Below are 18,958 nucleotides of genomic sequence, written 5' to 3' on the forward strand. Positions count from 1 at the left end.
CCAATGATACGGAGTATTGGAATATCCCGTGAATTAATTATGTCTTTTGAATTATACCATAAATTGTCTGAAGTACGAGAATAGCTGTAGGCCTGGTCCATGCATGACATGGCCACATACAGTAGGTCCATGGTCCATTGAACGAACCAGCTGCTACAACCACCACCCTAAGGTATTTATGTCTACGTAATTTACTCGAATGCGAAGTAATGATAGTAATAATCGTAGCAATGAATGAATTCCCCAGATTTTATACCCAAAGACAGTCGATCCTTGGTCATACTACAATTGTACCAGTGCTGGTTGTCCCGTGGTGCCTCCAACCGGCCTGACCGCCTTCCCATCAGCAACTGCACCTCCGAAGAAAAAAACCCGCACCAAACAGACAGATCCCAGCCATTGAAGATGTTTTCGAACCCAACACGCTCCTTGCTCGGAGCCGGCAGGCGCCTGAGGGTAAGCTGAACTTCTTCCACTGCTTCTCATATCCTTATACTGACCAATTCGTGGCATAGGTGCCCCTGTCCGCCCGCTGGCAATCCACTACTCCCGTCCAGCCCAGCGCGCCATCGCCATCGCCAGCTCAAGAAACAAAGACAACCTCCCCGGCTGAGTCCGTGCCAATTCCCGAGGCAAATGCAGCCAAGTCGACGTATGCGACCTTTCCCCCGATTGCGCACGAAGAATCATACTGATTGAGATGGATGATACAGACCTCCCACCAACACCGAACCCGAACTGCCCTCCGAACAACGTGTGAAGGAATGGTAAGTCAAGCGAGCACATAACGCCAACCAGCTCCACAAACCGAATTCAAAAAGGAAAGAACCCATTGCTCATCATAAACCACCACCAGGTCCGAGCGCATGGGAGCTCTCGACAACAACGCCCGTCTACCTCGCAGTGTCCAAGCAGTATACTTGCGCCCCCTCCGCCGAAAAGCGGAACACGGCCTACCAGTCTGCGATCTCCAACTCCGATCCTACAGCGTCGAGAACGTCGAATTCTTCGCCGACTTCGCCATCCGCGCCGCGTATTACCTCAACCTCCCCGTTTCCGGACCCGTGCCTCTGCCCCGTATCGTCGAACGCTGGACCGTCCCGCGAAGCAACTTCGTACACAAGAAGAGCCAGGAGAATTTCGAGCGGATCACCCTCCGCCGTCTTATTCAGATTAAGGATGGAAATCCCCAGTCTGTGCAGGCTTGGTTGGCTTTCTTGCGCAAGCATGCTTTCTATGGTGTTGGTATGAAGGCTAATGTTTGGGAACATGAGTCTCTCGGTACGTTCCAACCCCCCAATATTAAACATCTCAATAAAGATTACAGTGGTACTAATAATTACTCTAATTATAACAGACGTCGGCAAGGCCATGGACCAATCCGCCACCGAAATCCAAAAGACCCTCGAACCGCACCTCGCCCAATTCGGCCAGCGCGAGGATAACTCCGCTGGAAACAACATGTTCGATGTTCTTGACAGTGATCGATTTGCTGAGCGTAAGAGCGCACGGGCGTAATCCATCCAATCCTTGTCTTATATTGGTTTGTACCATTGACTTGGGGGGGATTTGCTTTGCATATTTGGGGAAAACAACCTGGGCGTCAATTATGTGTACTATTGTTCATTTTTTTTCTACCACCTTTTTTACGAGCCTAACGGGGCCATCTGTATTCTACTCCGTCATATCCAATCCAACCCTGAATTGAAATCGGGATTTCAACTAGTTGCATGCTTATTTGCTTCGGCTCCTCCGGTCCAGTAGTAATCTCAGAGTAGATATATAGTAGTAGCTGTATATTTGTTTATGAACGACTGCTGTAGTTCATACCCTATCATGACAGTGCTAAAGTGCTAAATTATATAGGTCCTGCTCCTATATCACCATCACGTGATATCGTGCCATCCCACGCGGCGGAAACACGGGTATCGTCTCCAAAAAAGCACAGGAATCCATTCCGGTGTGGCCGATAACTCCTGAATACCAGTGTCATTCGACGATGGCCACAATGCGCGTCTCGATCACTCGCCACGGGGCCAATCCATTGAGGCCCGCGAGTCGGAATGGGAATTTCACCCATCTCCGTCCGGGAGTCGCTCAACCATCAAAAAGACATCAGCAACAGCATCGATCACTGAGCACAAGCCCAAGCCCAACAGAAGCATCCAAAAAAAAACCCAGTAATTTTCTCCGGCATCCAACCAACCGGTGTCCCACATTTAGGAAATTACCTCGGCGCCCTACGCGAATGGGTAAAGCTCCAAGACTCAGCGGAAGAGGGTACAAAACTACTCTTTTCAATCGTGGATCTACACGCCTTAACTGTTCCGCAAGACGCGAAGCAATTACGGACTTGGAGGCGGGAGGCTTTTGCGACGCTTTTGGCTGTTGGGTTGGATCCGAAGAGGTCGACGATCTTTTATCAATCTTCTGTATGTTTTGAAGCGGCTAAGCACAGCCATGCCATGCCATCCCTCCCATCCCGGACCAAGCAATCGAATCCGAATAAGATAGAGAAGAGAACATTATACTGACTGATTCCAGGTACCGGCACATACGGAGTTAATGTGGATTCTTAGTACGGTTGCTTCAATGGGTTATCTTTCGCGTATGACGCAGTGGAAGGTGAGTGAAGCGAAGCATGCTATCTTTCAGCGCGTCGCTGTCGCAAGCTGCTAGCTCTATTTAACGAGAAATTGGCATTTTTTAACTTAACACAGAGCAAACTCCAACTTCCCGAGGATGCAAGCCTCGAAGACTCAGAGGCCCGGGCACAACTACGTCTCGGCCTCTTCTCATATCCCGTGCTCCAGGCTGCGGACATCCTCATTCACCGGTATGGTCGACACCCTTGAAAGACGAAGACTTTTTTTTTCTATTACGGTTGGTTCCCTTGCTAATCAATGTATCAGAGCTACCCATGTCCCAGTGGGAGAAGATCAAAGACAACACCTTGAGTTTTCCCGATACACCGCGAACAGTTTCAATCACCTCTACGGTGACATTTTTCCTACGCCGGAGGCACTCATTTGTAAGTTGAAAAGTATTGATTCCAAGAACACGGAGTCACTAGCCCAAAACGCAAAACCAACCCCAAAAAGGGAGACTAAAAACGACTAACGACACCAGCCCCCGCCAAACGCGTAATGTCCCTAAAAGAACCGCAAAACAAAATGTCCAAATCACACCCGGACCCAAAATCCCGAATCCTCCTCACAGACTCCGCCGCCGAGATCCAGAAAAAGGTAAAAGTAGCCCTCACAGACTCGGAACCAAAAATCAGCTACGACCCCACCAATCGACCCGGTGTCTCTAATCTAATCGAGATCCTGAGCCACTTTGAAGGAGTGACTTGTCAGGAGATTGCCTCGGAGTACGAGACTGCTAGTCTTCGGTCATTGAAGGAACATGTTGGTAGTCGTATTGCGGATAGTCTGGCTGGGATTCGTGAGAGATATCTTGGGATTATGGATGATAGGAGTGGGTATCTTGATTCTGTGGCGCGGGAGGGTGGGGAGGTTGCGCAGGGTAGTGCGGATTTGACTATGCGGAAGGTTAAGAGGGCGATGGGGTTGGCTTGAAGTGTACTTGTTTGTATATTCAATAAGGGTGGGGGGGGGGGGGGTCATGGCTTGTATAACAGTTTGGATGGTTAGCTTGGATTTTGATCCGAGGTTGGCATTTGTATTATAGAATTGGATGAATGAAGACAAATCTCCGATAAGGAAAACCTTTTAAAGGTTGCATCTCTGGTTACGGGTATTCTGTTCTTATTGTAGCGGTCTGCAGTTGGCTAACTTTTGGCTAAAGGGTAGTAGTACCGTGTCATTCTGAAGCCAACACATGAGAACTAACCTGTACCGAAATGCTGATCGAGACATTTAAAAAGGACTTCTAAAATTGAGAGTAATTCTAGGCTTTAGAATTAAATACTTGAAATTCATAACACGTGAAAGAAAGAAATATTCACAAGATCAAAACGAGGTATTCCATCCGAACACCAAATACACCAGAATATATGCAGTGCAGAAACGGCAAGAGAGAAGAAGAAAACGCAAAAACAGAGAGGAAACAACAACATAAAGGCATTACTGACATCCCACCTCCTCACAGAGCAAGCAAGTATCCAGCACCAGCCAAACCGATAGCGAAATGATGAGCCATGCCCGTCTGCTTCGGCGCCGCATTCTCCGTTGTCGTTAAAATACCACCGCCACCACCACCACCACCACCGATACCACCAATACGCGCGCCGGAACCGGCAACAGCAACGGATGTCACCGGGTTAGACACACCCGTGGCGCTGGGCACTGAATCCGCGCCGGTGCCAATTTCCAGAACATTGTTATCTGTCGTATTGAAGTGTGTATTGGCGAGAGAGATCTCATTATTGGCAAGATCATACACGACATAAGCGCTGCGTAAGAACGTATCTCCCAACACCGCGGTACTGCTACCCGCAGGCGCGATACCGAATATGCAAGCCCGTTCTCCATTATTGTAATGATAGTCACCCATGTCGAGGACCAATTCTCCCACCGCAACGTTAATTTCCGGAGAGGAGAAGGTATAGGTGACGTTGACATCCTTCTCGGCAAGACTGCAAGGAACAATACCAATTCCATTCGAGGAGTCGTATGTAACATCCAGATCATTGTAGATATCTTGCGTGATGGCGTCTGGTAGGTATGTCAAGGAACTTCCCGAATCGAGTAGCACGCCTGCTGGCAGCGCCTTTGAGGAGTAGTTGTGTGTTTTGGATGTTGTGGAGACAGAAACGCCTGTTAAGGCGATGATAAATTCATGGTAAGCACCTCCGACCTTTTGGATGGGTAGTGTCGCTAGCGAGCCGTGGTATTTCGCTGTATTCACTCCGCCAAATAGAATTGAGCCGGTGCTGGCATCTAGATCGTTTAACCAGAGACTGTAGGCGTTGGACTTGATCAGGCCCTTGTTGACCATTTCTTTGGGTAGGTTGTTGTAGGCTTTACCGCCATTTTGGCCTGACTGGACTTCATTGGATGTGTATCCGATTCCCAGTACACCCTCTACATTCAAAGCGTTAGTCACCAATCCCAGTCACCGACTATGTTATGGGCCAGAGTGAATAGATATTGCATACCTGACGAGGCCGAGGTAAATCCCACGGCGAATTGAAAGTCCTTGATAGTCGTCCCACCGACAGTGAGAGTGTCGGTCACGTAGTCACCAGATGCAGTGGAGCCATCGGCATAGGTGATGTTAAAATCGGACGAGACGAAAGAGTACGATGACGACGAGCTCGCATCATAAGTACCGGAATCCGAGCAAGGGTTGTCTTTGGAATCGCAAAGGGTGGAATTGGGAGTATTGACCCACAGATCACTGCTGCCGGTGTCCATTACCAAGCGTAAGCTTTGCTTGGGGGTGCCCAGGGTGATATTGCAAAAGTAGAGCGTTTGCTATTGCGAGGAAGTTGTTAGCAGAGTCATTTTTGGAATATAGCTGGAGAATAGCTGGAGTGCTGGAGACATACTTCATTGTCTAGTGTTTGGCCGATAGTCTTGTCGCGCTTCCTTCGGACCCGATCTCGGGCGGCGGGGTCAACGACATCCTTGCGTTGAATGTCCATGCCGATCACAGCCGGGACATCGCGCTCGTGGAGGGTGAGTCCCAACGCGGGCAACGCAAGGGATGCCCATGCTCCCCAGAGAAGCCAAGAATTCCTCATTTTTGTCTTTTTGTCTCAGATTTTGGCTTTCCCCGCGGTTATAACCTTCCCGTCAAGAATGTAGATGGGCGATCGGCCCGCTTTCTTATTGTTCGGTTTGAGTGTTCCTTTTCGGCAGCGTTGGAACAAGTCAATCGACGGAAGCGGTGGATGTCAGACAAACTTGGCTGTAGGTGTCGGAGGGTCGGAAGGTTATGTTAGGTTAGGAGAGGCTGGGATGGGATGAGTGAAAAAAAAAAAAAAAAAAGAGATTGGCGATGGGAGACTAAGATGAATATAGAAAAGTAGAGATAGGATCGTCAGGTCAGTTTCACAGGGCTATCGGCCCCAGACTTACGAGTAGCCAGCAGCGCAGTTGAAGGGTGGAGCTTGAGTGTCGTCACCAGTTGTGCACCGCCATCGTTAATATGATCTTGTCACGGCAAGTCGGCAACTTTGACCCTGGTTCATCCACGGGAGCCGAATGATCCGCCATAAAGCGCTGCTGTCGTTCTCGTACTCTGCTGTATTTGCACCGTTGCCACATAAAGCCACAATGGAAGGTTGTAAACCTTTCTGCCTGGCATACGTACGCAGCGTACGTGCTGGGGCGGTTGATGACGCGGATGGGGGGAGGTCCACCCCTCCAGCTGCTTTGAGTTAGCCGCCTTCGATTGGCGCCGCGTCCGGCCGATTTAAGGCTAACGTGGGTTTCTTCAATAATCCTTAATTTTATGACCAGCGAGTGTTTACGAGCTAATAGATAGTATGGTATAGGCTACATACGTATACATGCATAGACTAGTTAGTAGTAGGTGTACTCTGTTAGATTCCATATTTCTCCTCTCCTTTCCGACTTCACATACTATACGATATATTCCTACTATCTCGTATTATCCCGTCCCCTTCCCCATAAAAAGCCGGGCGCAACATACGAGTAACACGAGAAACCCCTCAATAAAAAGACGAGCTAAAATAAAAATAGCATAAACATATTCCCGTCGTGTCGGGGAATTTCGAATCTTTCTACACCGTACTCGTATACTTCCATCCTTCCATTCCGTCTTCCCCACTCATCCTTGGCACTGCCCTCCGCAAAATGCCCTCACAACACCCACACCTTCTATCAAATGCCTCGAATACGCCCCTCAGCCCTCATAAAAGCCTACCGAGACAATCCACTCCTCCCATTACTTCTAAAAGAATGCCGTACCCTCGGATCAGCACGCAATGAACTTCGCTGGCTGCGCGAACACGCGCTTCGCACCAGCCAGACGCGAACGCGCCAACAACCAAACCCAACAACACCACTGGCAGAATGGAAGATGCACCTGATATCCATGTGTCGCCAAAGATCACGCGGCTATCCGCTCCAATATATCCTAGGTGACCAACCATTCGGTGACCTAGAGATCCTCTGCCGACCCGGCGTATTAATCCCAAGGTACATAGACTGAAATCCGAAATCTTTCCGTGCGTGGTACAGTACAGTACAGTAGTACGATACATATCATATCACATACACAATACTTGAAATTTGAAGGATTACAATCCCTGACTCGAACACAGGCCAGATACAGAATCTTATGTTGTTCAAGCAGCCAAGTTAGTGGAGCAGATGGCCACGGCCTCAGAGAGGTCTTCTACATCTACCGACAAAAATGATCCAAAACCGCTACGGATCTTAGATCTCTGCACAGGAACAGGATGCATAACCCTCCTCCTCCACGCCCTTCTGTCCCCGCGATTCGAACACCTCCGCGTAATGGGCATAGACATTAGTTCCAAAGCATTAAGTCTAGCACGCAAAAATCTGGACCATAATCTGCAACAGGGCTTATTGACCCATCGTGCATCGACCGATATACAATTCCACCGCGCGGATGTCTTGGGATTTCCCCCGGGTGCTGATGGCGGTGATGATGCTGACGGAATCCCAAACGTGGAGAAAATTCTTTCTGAATACTTCGATCAACCTGGAGAAACGGAAATGAGCGAAGCTCCCCTCAACCTTGAACCCGGGTGTGATCTACTCATATCGAACCCGCCCTATATTTCGAGCAGTGATTTTCGGAACGGGACTACTGCGCGAAGTGTGAGGCTTTTCGAACCGAAATTGGCTCTGGTTCCTCCTCTCCCGCCTCAATTTCAACAATCTCCTAATCCTACTCCTACTCCTACTTCTGCCATGGGGGACGTCCGGCCTGAGGATATATTCTATCGCCGTATCCTTGAGTTATCATATAAACTACGAACGAAAGTGACAGTTCTGGAATGTGGTGATATCAAACAGGCTGAACGGGTTATTGAAATGCATAACTTTATGGCTCCGGGACAGGATCGCTTCCAAGATCCGTTTGATGTGCAAGTCTGGCCGAATAATGAGCAGGATATGGCTTTTTATGGCTTTCATCATAATGAAGGGTCGAGGTGTGTGATTATTCAAAGGGGGGTTAGGTCAAGTGATAGCAAGTGAGCACCTAGGATAAGGGTTGATCTTGAATGTACATATCATACCCACGGAGACCACCAACAGGGCTGAGTAACTAGACCACTAGTACTAGTACTTTTGGTTGAGTCGAGCCTATAGAGTCTGATTCTATAGCCTGAATTCTAGCAAATATTACCAGAAATAGAAATCAGATATACAGGCAAGAAGAACCATCATGAAGCTTGCTATGGTGTAAGGTGCTAAATGCTAGGTGCTACTAGCTACATAATATATGCAAGAAATTTGTTATATAGAAAGACTGTATTAAATTTCCATTTGCGCGTCATCAAAATGCATTCTGGTCGCCATGCTGAGAACTATGTACAGATAAAAGGCAGACCAAGGATCCCAATAAGGTGAGGGTCCATTTTTGTGAGTATTAAAATATGTGTAGTGGGTGTGCACAGCGCGAAATTAATGTACTTTAACGAAACGAAGGGAGTGGGAGGACTCAGTCAACTTGAGCTCCCGCCTCAATGCAGTTTCAAAAGAAGAACAAGTTCAGAATAGAAAAGCATCTGGACTTGTGCAAGAAAAGAGAGAGAGAGAAATCTCAGATCAGGTCAGATCAGGTCAGAGTAAGTGGGAAACCGGAACCCACACGGTGAGAGAAGACTCAAAGATCCTTCTTCGTATCCGCAGAGTACTTGCGGTCATCCTCGCCCTCGACGGTCTTGAGAATCGACTCCATCTCTTTAGCCTGACGCTTCCACTCCTTATCTCCCATCTTAGTCTCCCGACGGAAGAGTTCCTCATTAGGCTTGCGGTAGCTACCACCCAGGCGATCCCACAGAGTAGTGAATTGGCCGTAGTTGTAGTTGAAGTACAAATGGTGCATAGTGTGGCAAGCAGCACCATTCACAACAGGGCTATTGGCAACGTACTCGCCATCGTGAATAAACACAGTCCAGAGGTTAATAAAACCAAACAGGAAGACGTAAGCGACCTTCTGGAGCGGGAAAATGAACGGGAAAACGTGGTACGGCACGCTTTGCGACCAGCCGTCCAGGGGGTGGAAAGCGTGCGAAGCGTAAGGGCTAGGCATAATCCACTTGTGGTGCGGCTTGTGCAGGGTTCGGTAAACGCGCGGGTGGTGCAGGCCTCGGTGGATCCAGTAGATGAAGAAATCGGTGAAGAAGATGAAGAATGGGAACTGCAGGATACTGTAGAAGGGAAAGGGTTCCTCGGCGGTAGTATCGTAGAGTTTGGCGTATCCGCGGACTTCTAGGACGAAAAATGGAGCCGTCAGGAGGGCCATTGGGGGCATGGAGCCCATGGCTTGTTTGATTTCCATGGATATCTGGTTCTTGAGGAATTTGGGGTGCTTGTAGGTAGTTTTGTCCCAGATGAAGATGTACGATAGGGAGGCGACGACGAAGTAGACAAATAGTCCGAAGATCCTAATGCGAACAATGAATTAGTCTCTGAGGGCGTAGCAAAGAAGCAAAGTACCAAAATGTTGCAGAGCCGGTCTGGCCGGCCTTGCAGAACCAGGGGAGTGGCGCATACCAAGTGATCAAGAAGAAGCTGGTGAATTGGCGGTACATGTTATTCCGCGGCCAGGCACTGAGATAGGCATACTTGGAAGGTTCCAAGTGAAGCATCTGAGTGGCGGGCTCATAGACGAATGGCTCCGACGCGCCGAAGAGGGCGAGCGAACTGTTGGCGACATTGGCGAATGCCGGCAGGGAGACTGAGGAAGAAAGGGAGGCGGGGAGGACGGAGGAATAAAGGCGATCACCAATGAAGGTGTCCCAGAGTTCTAGAATAATATCCATATCGAATCACACGGGTGAAGCGAAAGTGGAGGGGGAAGAAAGGGAAAAGGAGAGTGGGTTGAAAGGGGAGAGATTGTTGGAGTCGAGGGGGCAATAATAAATTCTGCCCGCATCACACCAGCGCGGAACGGGGTCTGCCGTTACAAGGGAACCCTGGAACTCTTAATAAGCCACGCCTCTCTGTGGACAGATAGGGGGACTCGGATTAAAAAAAGATCGGATGGTTCCCAGCGGGGACCGATCAGCCCATTGACTGGTAAAGGGAGTCTAGTACCTGCATAAGTGGAATCCACTACGAGGTACCTCTTTTACCTATACGAAGTATGTATATATCTATATAATACTCCGTAGACGGAGTATAGAGAATAGAGTACAGAAACTTAAGAATAAGCACAATATGCAGGATGGACATAAATAGTCTTCAGGAACCTAAAGCCTAAAGTGGCAATTCTTGGTAGCAGAAATGTCAGGCACCAAGGCATTAAGGCATCAGGCAACCCATGCTCATTTCTACAGAGGGACAGGGTAGTCACTCTAACCCCGACGTCCCGGTGACATAAAATACACTGTACCCAGGTGCCCGTATATTCAAGCCCGATTACTCCTAACACATTGATTAAAAATTAAAAATTATAAGAACAGTACAGTAGAAAGTATAATTATGGAATCTCACTATCACGTGCATTACTCACGTGTATCCCATCAGGCCAAAAGATCCTGCCTTCATATACTAGTACCTTTGTGACATTCTGGATTTCTGAACCCGCAAAGTCAAATCTATATCATCAACAAAGCTACTTAGAGCCCTTCTCTCCGCGATGTCAAAATCATTTTATCTTGGCTATATGTAAAAACTGAGGATGATTAAGTACCGTCAATTTTGGTCAATAACATCGCGCTCGACCCTTTCCAGACACTTCAGATGTTAAGAGGACAGCTCGTAGGCTAGCTCTTTCATCTGCCGTGTTAGTTCGAATACTCAGCTGTCATCACCATGCTATCCCGTTCTCGCACTAGCTCCCTAATTTTGAATCGGGGTCGTTCCAGAAATATTACGGTGCATTGGGGGTAGTCCCTTTGAAGTCTGTACGTAGGATACGCGGGGGAGAGATGCAAGAGCTATTGAGAGTTGTATTGGACTGCGTGCTGGGCCCGATTTACATACATAGGAGAGGGATATGTGGAGGTCAGGTGTATCTAGAATCCATTCCTAAACGCTGCCCCTCCAAAGGACATTGCATTTCCACGCGACGATTCCATCACATACGTTTCTCCCCTTAACTGATGGTACCCGTCCACCGACTCTTCTTTAAGCGCGCTCAGCATTCTACTCTCGAGTGAGGAAAGGGTAAATCGCTGACTCAGTCTCTGGCTATCAGTCCAGCGAGCTTTCAGGCTAGTCAAGACTTGTTTAGCAAAGTGCTGGCAATTCCCAAAGGGCAGAGAATAAGCTGCGCCAGGATGAGGAGAAATTATACCAGTTGTATGACCTGTATAGAGCCTTCCGCCTATAAATTGGTGAAGAAGCCACTGGACTACCAACACAGAATTCGTGTTAGTAAGAGATTATAATTTTGACTCCTTGAACAGCGTCCCAATTTCACTTACCTTCAAGAACAAATTCCTCCAGACTGAAATACATCGTCGTTTCTGGGAAGGCACGGACTTTTGTGAACTCCCCATCTTTGAGTTGTTTTTTATAGTTCCCACTCTTGCCTTGTCCTTTTAGTTCCCCAAACATCTTCCAGAATAAGGGAACTACCAAGGCCTTTTTCCCAATTCATGCCGAATATCCGGTTCGGGGCAGCCTATGTATCGATTTAGTATCTCGGTTCGAGTGGTAAAAATGTGCGCGTGTGTGTGACGGACCTCATTACCCTGGGACCGGATGTAAATTCCCCAGTGGGCAATCGTTTCAGAGTCCGCCCGTGTCCAACGGATGGAATTAAATTCATTGTAAGCGATACCGACCGTCCAAGGCTGTCGTTCGTAGGTACTATCAGGCCGCATCTGATGTTCCTTGCCTTCAGCAATCTGATAGAATCCAATATTGTAACATCCGTTTACAAAGCGCTGGGGGTGTGATAGTTGCGAAAATGTATTGTTTTTAATTAGTTCTTTGCCACGAGAATTGATTATGTTGTGGAACACGTATGGTGCCCTAACATCAACTTTCTCTCTTCCGGAATAAGCAAGGGCATTTTGAGTTATGTGTCGAGGCGAAGAAGAGGCACCAGCGGAAGAGGATGAAATAGTAGACTTCTTTTTTCCTAACCAGCCCATTCTGGAACACTTGGTGTGAAAGATAGAATGGAGGTCTGAGAACGGAAATCAATGTGCCTTGCACCGTCAAGCTTAATCGAACTTTGTGGGGGGTTTTAGAAGTGACCGTAATTGTCAGATATCGAGAAACTTCTTCTGTCGCAAGGCTGAGAAATATATTGGCTTGGGAAGAACGAGGCTCAAAATAATGAGGCTGAAATCCTGTGACAAATCTCTCCAGGACTGCTAATTTGAATTGTTCTACCTAGACAAGACTCGGCGACAGGATCCTCGGTTCAGTGGTCAACCGTGGATTTCTTGGAGATAGATTGTTTCTTACTACAGCCTGAGGATAGACTACAAATTTATAATTTAGTGCTTGGTAAACCGAGCTGGCTGAATCTCTAGGCAAATGCCGATCGCACACGCGTGAGGGTTGCCCGGGTGCCCCAGCCCAAGAATCCCCCAATAAGACTGACCGAACTCGTTGTAATTTGCATGATTGTGATCACATTTCCATTTGGGCGGCCGCATACGAAGCACTGCCCCCTCTCACACAGCCTCGTTGCAAATGGGTTGGTCTGAATCAGGCACTCGGTTCGCAGAAATAAAGATATCCATTCTCTTCCATACAAGAGGCACGATCCATCCAAGACGCACAAGGCCCCTCAATAGCCCCAAGAAGCTACTTCAACTAGTTACTAGGTCTTGACTCCAACATCTTCAATACTTTACAAAGGCAAAATCTAGGTTGCTACCCATACTAGGCAGCCTCCGTTGACTATGACATTCCTAGAAAGAGCTTTTACCTTTCACGCTGCTGCGTATCGAGTAGCATATACCTCTATGTATGAAATGGTAAATGCCACAGATCTTCAAAAACAAAGCCTATTGATTAAAAGATGGAGAGAGTCAACATTATCTCAGTTATCTCATGTTGGATTGATTGTAAGTCAGAGCGAGGGCTCGTCAAAAGCACGACCCTAAGCACCACAGTTAACATTTTGCTAGGGTGCGGTAATGAGTGCCGCTGTCGTGGGGTCCTTTTCATGGGATTCACTCTCAACGGCAGCGACCGTCCCGCTTACCATGATTCGGATAGCCTGGTTCAATAGTCTAGTGCTAGCTATTGGAGCCGTTGCAGTCGGTATGCAACAGAGTGTTTTCCTTGTTCGGGTGGGGTGTCTCTCAAACTCGGACTCGTCGCTTCGCGAGATTCTCAGCTTTGCTTCTCCCACAGGAAGAAGAATCCCCTACTGGCATCAGGTTATTCTGTGGCAAACTGCAGTCGGTCTGCTTGAGTGTAGCATATACTTCTGGCTGGGTGGATACATCGTTTTTGTTTGGGATATGACGAAAGTCACGAAGCCGGATCAGCAAAGATCCGATCAAGTGGTCTGTACCTTGAATTTTGTCTGGGTGTCTACGATATTAAAACCTTATAGGTTGCAGGATTTTGTTATGTCGGCCTCCTGAGTGTCATATTCATCTATTTGGCCAGTATGCTTCGCTTATGGTACAGTATTGGGCTACAAGACAAGGCATAATTGTCATGACACCACTGGATTATCCTTTTGATACGCGATTGAAAATTAAGATGGCAATGCCTTACTTTTTCAAACCCGATCGGTAATATCGCCGCTTACCTCTCCGATATCTGAGCCGATTCAAAATTCCAAGTCCTGTCTATCTCGCTATTCTCTCCTCCTACCGCCCGACCGTCCAATTCGCATACCATTTCGCCCCGCTTATTGCCAAGTTCCGTGTTATGTCTCTGTGTGTATGTTCAGAAATTGACGGAATGGGGGTTGAATGTCTTCGCGACGCTCGAGTTTCACTAGGGTATATATTGTTCTGTAATCTACTACTTTAACAGTTTGTAATATTTATTTGAAAAGGTATATTGAATAAGAAATCAAATAGATACTATTGCTGTTGCTCTTAGATAATATTATATATATGAATTGGGAATAGTAGTGCTAGAATGTATAGATACTTGGTGGGTGTTTATCACACGGCGTATTTTATATCACTGGGATGGGGGTTACTCTAGCCGCTCTAGTCACTCCGGGCCGTGCAACCGTGCCGATCCAACCTTACCTGAAGTCTGGTAGCCACAGTCCCAGTTCCATTCCAGCCCAGTTCCAGTTCCACCAGTCTCAGTCCCGGTCCTAGTCTCCATTCCCGGAAAGCTCTTCAGCGGATCTGGACTATTAAGACATCATCTTCTCTACAGAAATGGGCCCTCGGATGCGGCTCTGTAGGTTTAGGTTAATAAGTGATTATTAGAGTATTTCCTTTCTTTTTTCCCCTTCTTTAAATAAATAATAAATTTTCGAAAATTAAAAAGCTAAATTTAAAGTAATCCCCTTGTAAAATCTCTTTGATCTTCCCTGAAACGTCCCTGACGTAGCGTTCTGTGGTACTGGGTACTGGGGCGCTCTTGGTCCCAGCGCCGGCGGTTGTTCGTCTATCGCCTGTGGCCTCGCTTCTCGCGCCAACGGCAGCGGCCAATGCCAATTCCACCTCACTTCCCGCTCTCCCCCAACCTCCCAGGTCTTCTTCTCCCCCCCTCTCCCCCTCTCCCTCAAACCACCACCCATTCAACCACCCTCCACTCACGACTTTCGTTGCCTCTTGTGCCCCCGTTCGGCCTTATCACTCCTGTGGCTAGCTGCGTGGTGTCGTCCACCAAGCAGCATCGCCGCATCAGTAAATCGCTGATATCGACACCCTATCCAGCTGAGCTGCGATCTGTCGTCGCGAGCTGTCGCCGATACCCATATCGCCTTTCAAAAGTCATTTTCTTTACAACCACCTCTATCACTACATCGGAAGCTTTCAAATCGCCGAACCGCCATGTACAACGCTCACCGCGGAATGGTCCCCGCTCCAACTCTCGTTTGACGGAGTTGCTGGATCAACTGCGCCAGGAATTCGAGAGCCAGTCACGAAACACCGGTGAATATGAACACCAGTGTAGGTTATCCTCTTCTATATCCGAATATCTTTCCCCTTCAGGTTCCCCCCCTCAGGTTCCTTGCAATGGGCGAACATGCAATCAAACCTCCCCCCTCCCCCCCTCTCCATCGTCCGCATCCCATAAACCGTTGCCATTCTATTGGCTCCAACTTCTAGACTGCGAATTTCGCTGAAACGTTTTGTTTTCTAACGGATAGACGCAGTGACCGGCCAGCTCCAGGAGATGGAGATGATTCGCCAGAAGGTCTATCAGCTGGAGCAGACTCAGATCAAGATGAAGCAAGAGTACGTTTCGTCCCATTATGTCTACAATGGTGGGCATTGTCGCTGACATTTCTTCGCGCGAACAGCTACGAAGGCGAAATCCGAATGTTGCGACACGAACTCGAGTCCCGCGGTGTGCAACCCGTCTCCCATATCGCGCCCGCGCAGCATACTGGCCCCCAGGCCCAGCCTCCATCTTTGGGCCACGGCCCGAGCAATCTATTCAGTGGTATCATGACCAACCCCGGAGGTAGTGGACCCGGTCTTGCCCCTCCCCCTTCCCAGGATCAGCAGTCCGCCCAGCAGACCCTTCAACAGCCTGCCGCGACCGCCCTGCCTGGTGCGCCGCCGCCTCCGCAGAGCTCATTTGGAGGATATCCGCCTGGCGCTGCTGTGAACGGTATGTGAGAGTGATTGGGGAATCTTTCCGAGAGGCTAACGTGTGTTTTTCCCCTTCCCTTATAGGTTATGGGCCCCCGCCTCCCCCAACTGCGTCTCCTGGCCCTGGCAAGGCCCGTCGTCCGGTCCCCGGTCCTGCTACTCCCCAGCAGACGCACGCTGCCACATACCCGGATCCTCGCGCCTCGCCGCAGATTCCTCGGCCCACCCCTCCTAACCAGTCGGTTGTCCGTACCGAGCGCGTCGGTAACATGCTGGCCAACTGGAACCCGGATGACCTTCCCCCATCCCAAAAGCGTGAGGGTGCGGATTGGTATGCCGTGTTCAACCCGGAGGTGCAGCGTGTACTGGATGTTGAGCTGGTGCACCACCTTAACCACGATAGCGTTGTCTGCTGTGTTCGTTTCAGTCGCGACGGCAAGTATTTGGCCACTGGTTGCAACCGTTCCGCTCAAATCTTCGACGTGACCACTGGCCAGAACGTGGCGACACTTCAAGATGAGAGTGTTGACAAGGACGGCGACCTGTACATCCGCAGTGTCTGCTTCAGTCCTGACGGTAAGTACCTGGCCACAGGTGCTGAGGATAAGCAGATTCGGGTAAGCTTTCAACCATTGATCGTTTTGTGTCTGGATGTGGTTTGCTAACCAGATGATGTGATCAAAACTGTAGGTCTGGGATATTGCCGCGCGCACCATCAAGAATGTCTTCACCGGTCACGAGCAGGATATCTACTCCCTCGACTTCGCCAACAACGGACGTTACATCGCTTCGGGCAGTGGAGACAAGACCGTGCGTCTTTGGGATATTCTCGACGGCAAGCTCGTCTACACCCTCAGCATTGAGGATGGCGTCACCACGGTTGCCATGTCTCCCGACGGTCACTACGTCGCTGCCGGTTCGCTGGACAAGAGCGTGCGTGTCTGGGATACTACCACTGGCTACCTGGTGGAGCGTCTGGAGAACCCTGACGGCCACAAGGACAGCGTGTATTCGGTTGCCTTTGCGCCCAATGGTCGTGACCTAGTTTCCGGCAGTCTGGATAAGACTATCAAGCTCTGGGAGCTTACCGTCCCCCGGGGAATGCACCCTCACAGCGGCGTGAAGGGCGGCAAGTGCGTTCGCACATTCGAGGGCCACAAGGTTCGTTTCATCCTAATTCTAAGCCCCATGCCCCGTTCTCCATTCCCTCATTTGCCCCATTTTCCCATTACCGCCTTAGCACTAGCCTTTTCAACGGCTAGCCCACCCCCTGAGCTCCACTGATTGACTTTCTTCCCGTAGGACTTTGTGCTTAGCGTTTGCCTGACGCCCGATGGACACTGGGTCATGAGTGGTTCCAAGGACCGTGGAGTCCAGTTCTGGGATCCCGTCACCGGCAATGCTCAGATGATGCTGCAGGGCCACAAGAACTCCGGTGAGTCTAATGAGTTAAAATGACCTGGGTTTATCATTGACCATGATTGACCATAACATGACGAATGCTAATATCATTTCTCCGCGGATAGTTATCTCGGTGGCTCCCGCCCCAACCGGCAATCTCTTTGCTACCGGCAGTGGAGACATGCGTGCACGGATCTGGAGGTGAGTTTGTTGTCTTTGCTACGACAATTCAATTGATCCCAATTCATGATTGTCATGGTTGGTGATTTGTGGTTTACGGAACTCGTACTAACTCCACTCTTCTCTAGATATTCGAACTACACTGGACGGTAAAAGGGTGCGGATGGATGCCTTGGCGCAATGTGACTTGTTTTGCTTTCTTCGCAGCCAGGTTTGCGGCTCGAATTTGTCGGATTCCTCTCTACAGTATTCTATTTCATTTCCACTTGACGTTTCCCATAATGCACTCTGCCAAATGCAAAATCCCCCCCAGTAAATCACCTCACCACCACCACCCACACACCACCACCACACAGACACTTTCCCTTTCAAGTGACACAGGGGAGGGGACCAGCCTTCTGGGACCCGACCCGACCCAACAAAGACACCCCTGCCCGTCCAAATCGCCACAGAGCCTCTCTCCGGTCCGTGTCAGACAGGATCGTGACCTGTCGACTGGGATCGTCGATGTCGATGTCGATACTGGGACTAGGACCGAGTCAGAATCAATCTGCCTGGTCTGGTCTGGTCTGGTCCCCCCCCCCCCTCCTCCACTCCCCCTGATCGACTTGACTTGACTCGACTCGACTCGACTCGACTTGACTCCGCTCGTTCCTGCCCTGTGCACGCTAAGTATTTCCTTTTGAAATTGTCGCCCCCATCCCTGAGTCTACAGTCTAGCCTTGATGGGTTAAGTCTAGATGCAGTAGGCAAATGGTTGCTCGCGGACCATTGGGAGGCGGAGCCAGAGCCAGAACTCGGGGCCCACAGTCCGGAGCCTACAGTACATATGTACTGACAGGCTGACAGGATGCGAGTGATCTTCGCTGGGGTGGAAAGGAAAAGGCTACTCGTACATACAGGCTACAGGGTATGGGAAAAAAGGGCAGGTCGATCAGTATGGGGGAGTGGAGCACCCCATCCCATCCCATCACAGCTGTAAGTACTGTACGGAGTACAGTAGTGTATGTACTTCTTCCCACGCAAGTCAGGAACCGTCCTGTCGTGTGGCTCCCCGAGCGCTGTCACTTTTGATTTAAATCATGGCATTTGTTTTTTTTTGTTTTCCCCTTCTACGCTGTAATTACCAGGCCTATTTGGGCAGGTGTTCGTGACCAGACACCGATCCCTGCAGGAACAGGAGTAGGAAGTATGTACTGGTCGGAACGCCTTCAAATGCAAACGCAAGTCGTGCAGGGGGGAGGGTGTGTCATGTCACTGTCATCTCCAGCTGTCAGTCAGTGTCATATTCTGTTCTCTCCTATTTCATACATAATATTCGTATTTACTCCCTTTAGTTAAGGTGTGGGTGGAGGAGGTCATATACATAAGTACGAATTACCTTCCCCGAAACCAAAACCATGGGTGCACACTCCCACTCGTATGTAAAAAGAATAAGATGAGGCACCCTAAGAGGACACAGAAGGCACACACTAACCAATACCAGCCCCGATCGACGGCAGATCTGGAGCTGAGACCGATCGGAGACCA

General features: G+C 49.2%; 6 protein-coding genes across 6 annotated transcripts; 4 read left to right on the top strand and 2 right to left on the bottom strand.

The window, feature by feature from the left end:
- Nucleotides 1-405: 405 nt before the first annotated feature.
- Nucleotides 406-1,518, top strand: N7509_005393 (mitochondrial 37S ribosomal protein uS10m; the record flags this gene model as incomplete). The annotated part of the gene is made up of 4 exons (XM_056630030.1): nucleotides 406-456; nucleotides 516-652; nucleotides 857-1,281; nucleotides 1,358-1,518. 4 exons carry the CDS (start codon nucleotides 406-408, stop codon nucleotides 1,516-1,518), a joined length of 774 nt encoding a protein of 257 aa, XP_056489332.1.
- Nucleotides 1,519-2,225: 707 nt separating this feature from the next.
- N7509_005394 (tryptophan--tRNA ligase MSW1) lies at nucleotides 2,226-3,581 on the top strand (the record flags this gene model as incomplete). The annotated part of the gene is made up of 5 exons (XM_056630031.1): nucleotides 2,226-2,432; nucleotides 2,545-2,625; nucleotides 2,721-2,836; nucleotides 2,913-3,031; nucleotides 3,130-3,581. Coding segments are annotated over 5 exons (975 nt in total), but the record flags the coding sequence as incomplete, so codon positions are not given.
- Nucleotides 3,582-4,107: 526 nt separating this feature from the next.
- N7509_005395 (pepsin-like aspartic protease) lies at nucleotides 4,108-5,710 on the bottom strand (the record flags this gene model as incomplete). The annotated part of the gene is made up of 3 exons (XM_056630032.1): nucleotides 4,108-5,048; nucleotides 5,123-5,441; nucleotides 5,516-5,710. The coding sequence occupies 3 exons, from the start codon at nucleotides 5,708-5,710 to the stop codon at nucleotides 4,108-4,110; spliced, it is 1,455 nt and encodes a 484-aa protein (XP_056489334.1).
- A 1,109-nt stretch (nucleotides 5,711-6,819) lies between these two features.
- Nucleotides 6,820-8,165, top strand: N7509_005396 (N5-glutamine methyltransferase family protein; the record flags this gene model as incomplete). Its single annotated transcript, XM_056630033.1, has 2 exons — nucleotides 6,820-7,133; nucleotides 7,259-8,165. The coding sequence occupies 2 exons, from the start codon at nucleotides 6,820-6,822 to the stop codon at nucleotides 8,163-8,165; spliced, it is 1,221 nt and encodes a 406-aa protein (XP_056489335.1).
- A 631-nt stretch (nucleotides 8,166-8,796) lies between these two features.
- N7509_005397 (sterol desaturase family protein) lies at nucleotides 8,797-9,958 on the bottom strand (the record flags this gene model as incomplete). Its single annotated transcript, XM_056630034.1, has 2 exons — nucleotides 8,797-9,580; nucleotides 9,633-9,958. 2 exons carry the CDS (start codon nucleotides 9,956-9,958, stop codon nucleotides 8,797-8,799), a joined length of 1,110 nt encoding a protein of 369 aa, XP_056489336.1.
- A 4,775-nt stretch (nucleotides 9,959-14,733) lies between these two features.
- Nucleotides 14,734-17,581, top strand: rcoA (uncharacterized protein; the record flags this gene model as incomplete). The annotated part of the gene is made up of 8 exons (XM_056630035.1): nucleotides 14,734-15,199; nucleotides 15,406-15,487; nucleotides 15,553-15,866; nucleotides 15,932-16,464; nucleotides 16,538-17,008; nucleotides 17,150-17,282; nucleotides 17,374-17,449; nucleotides 17,557-17,581. 8 exons carry the CDS (start codon nucleotides 14,734-14,736, stop codon nucleotides 17,579-17,581), a joined length of 2,100 nt encoding a protein of 699 aa, XP_056489337.1.
- Between the last annotated feature and the right edge of the window lie 1,377 nt (nucleotides 17,582-18,958).

Source organism: Penicillium cosmopolitanum, assembly GCF_028827165.1.
Source record: "Penicillium cosmopolitanum strain IBT 29677 chromosome Unknown utg000006l:49.0-5199605.0:1.0-5204138.0, whole genome shotgun sequence".
In the NCBI taxonomy this organism is placed as follows: domain Eukaryota; kingdom Fungi; phylum Ascomycota; class Eurotiomycetes; order Eurotiales; family Aspergillaceae; genus Penicillium; species Penicillium cosmopolitanum.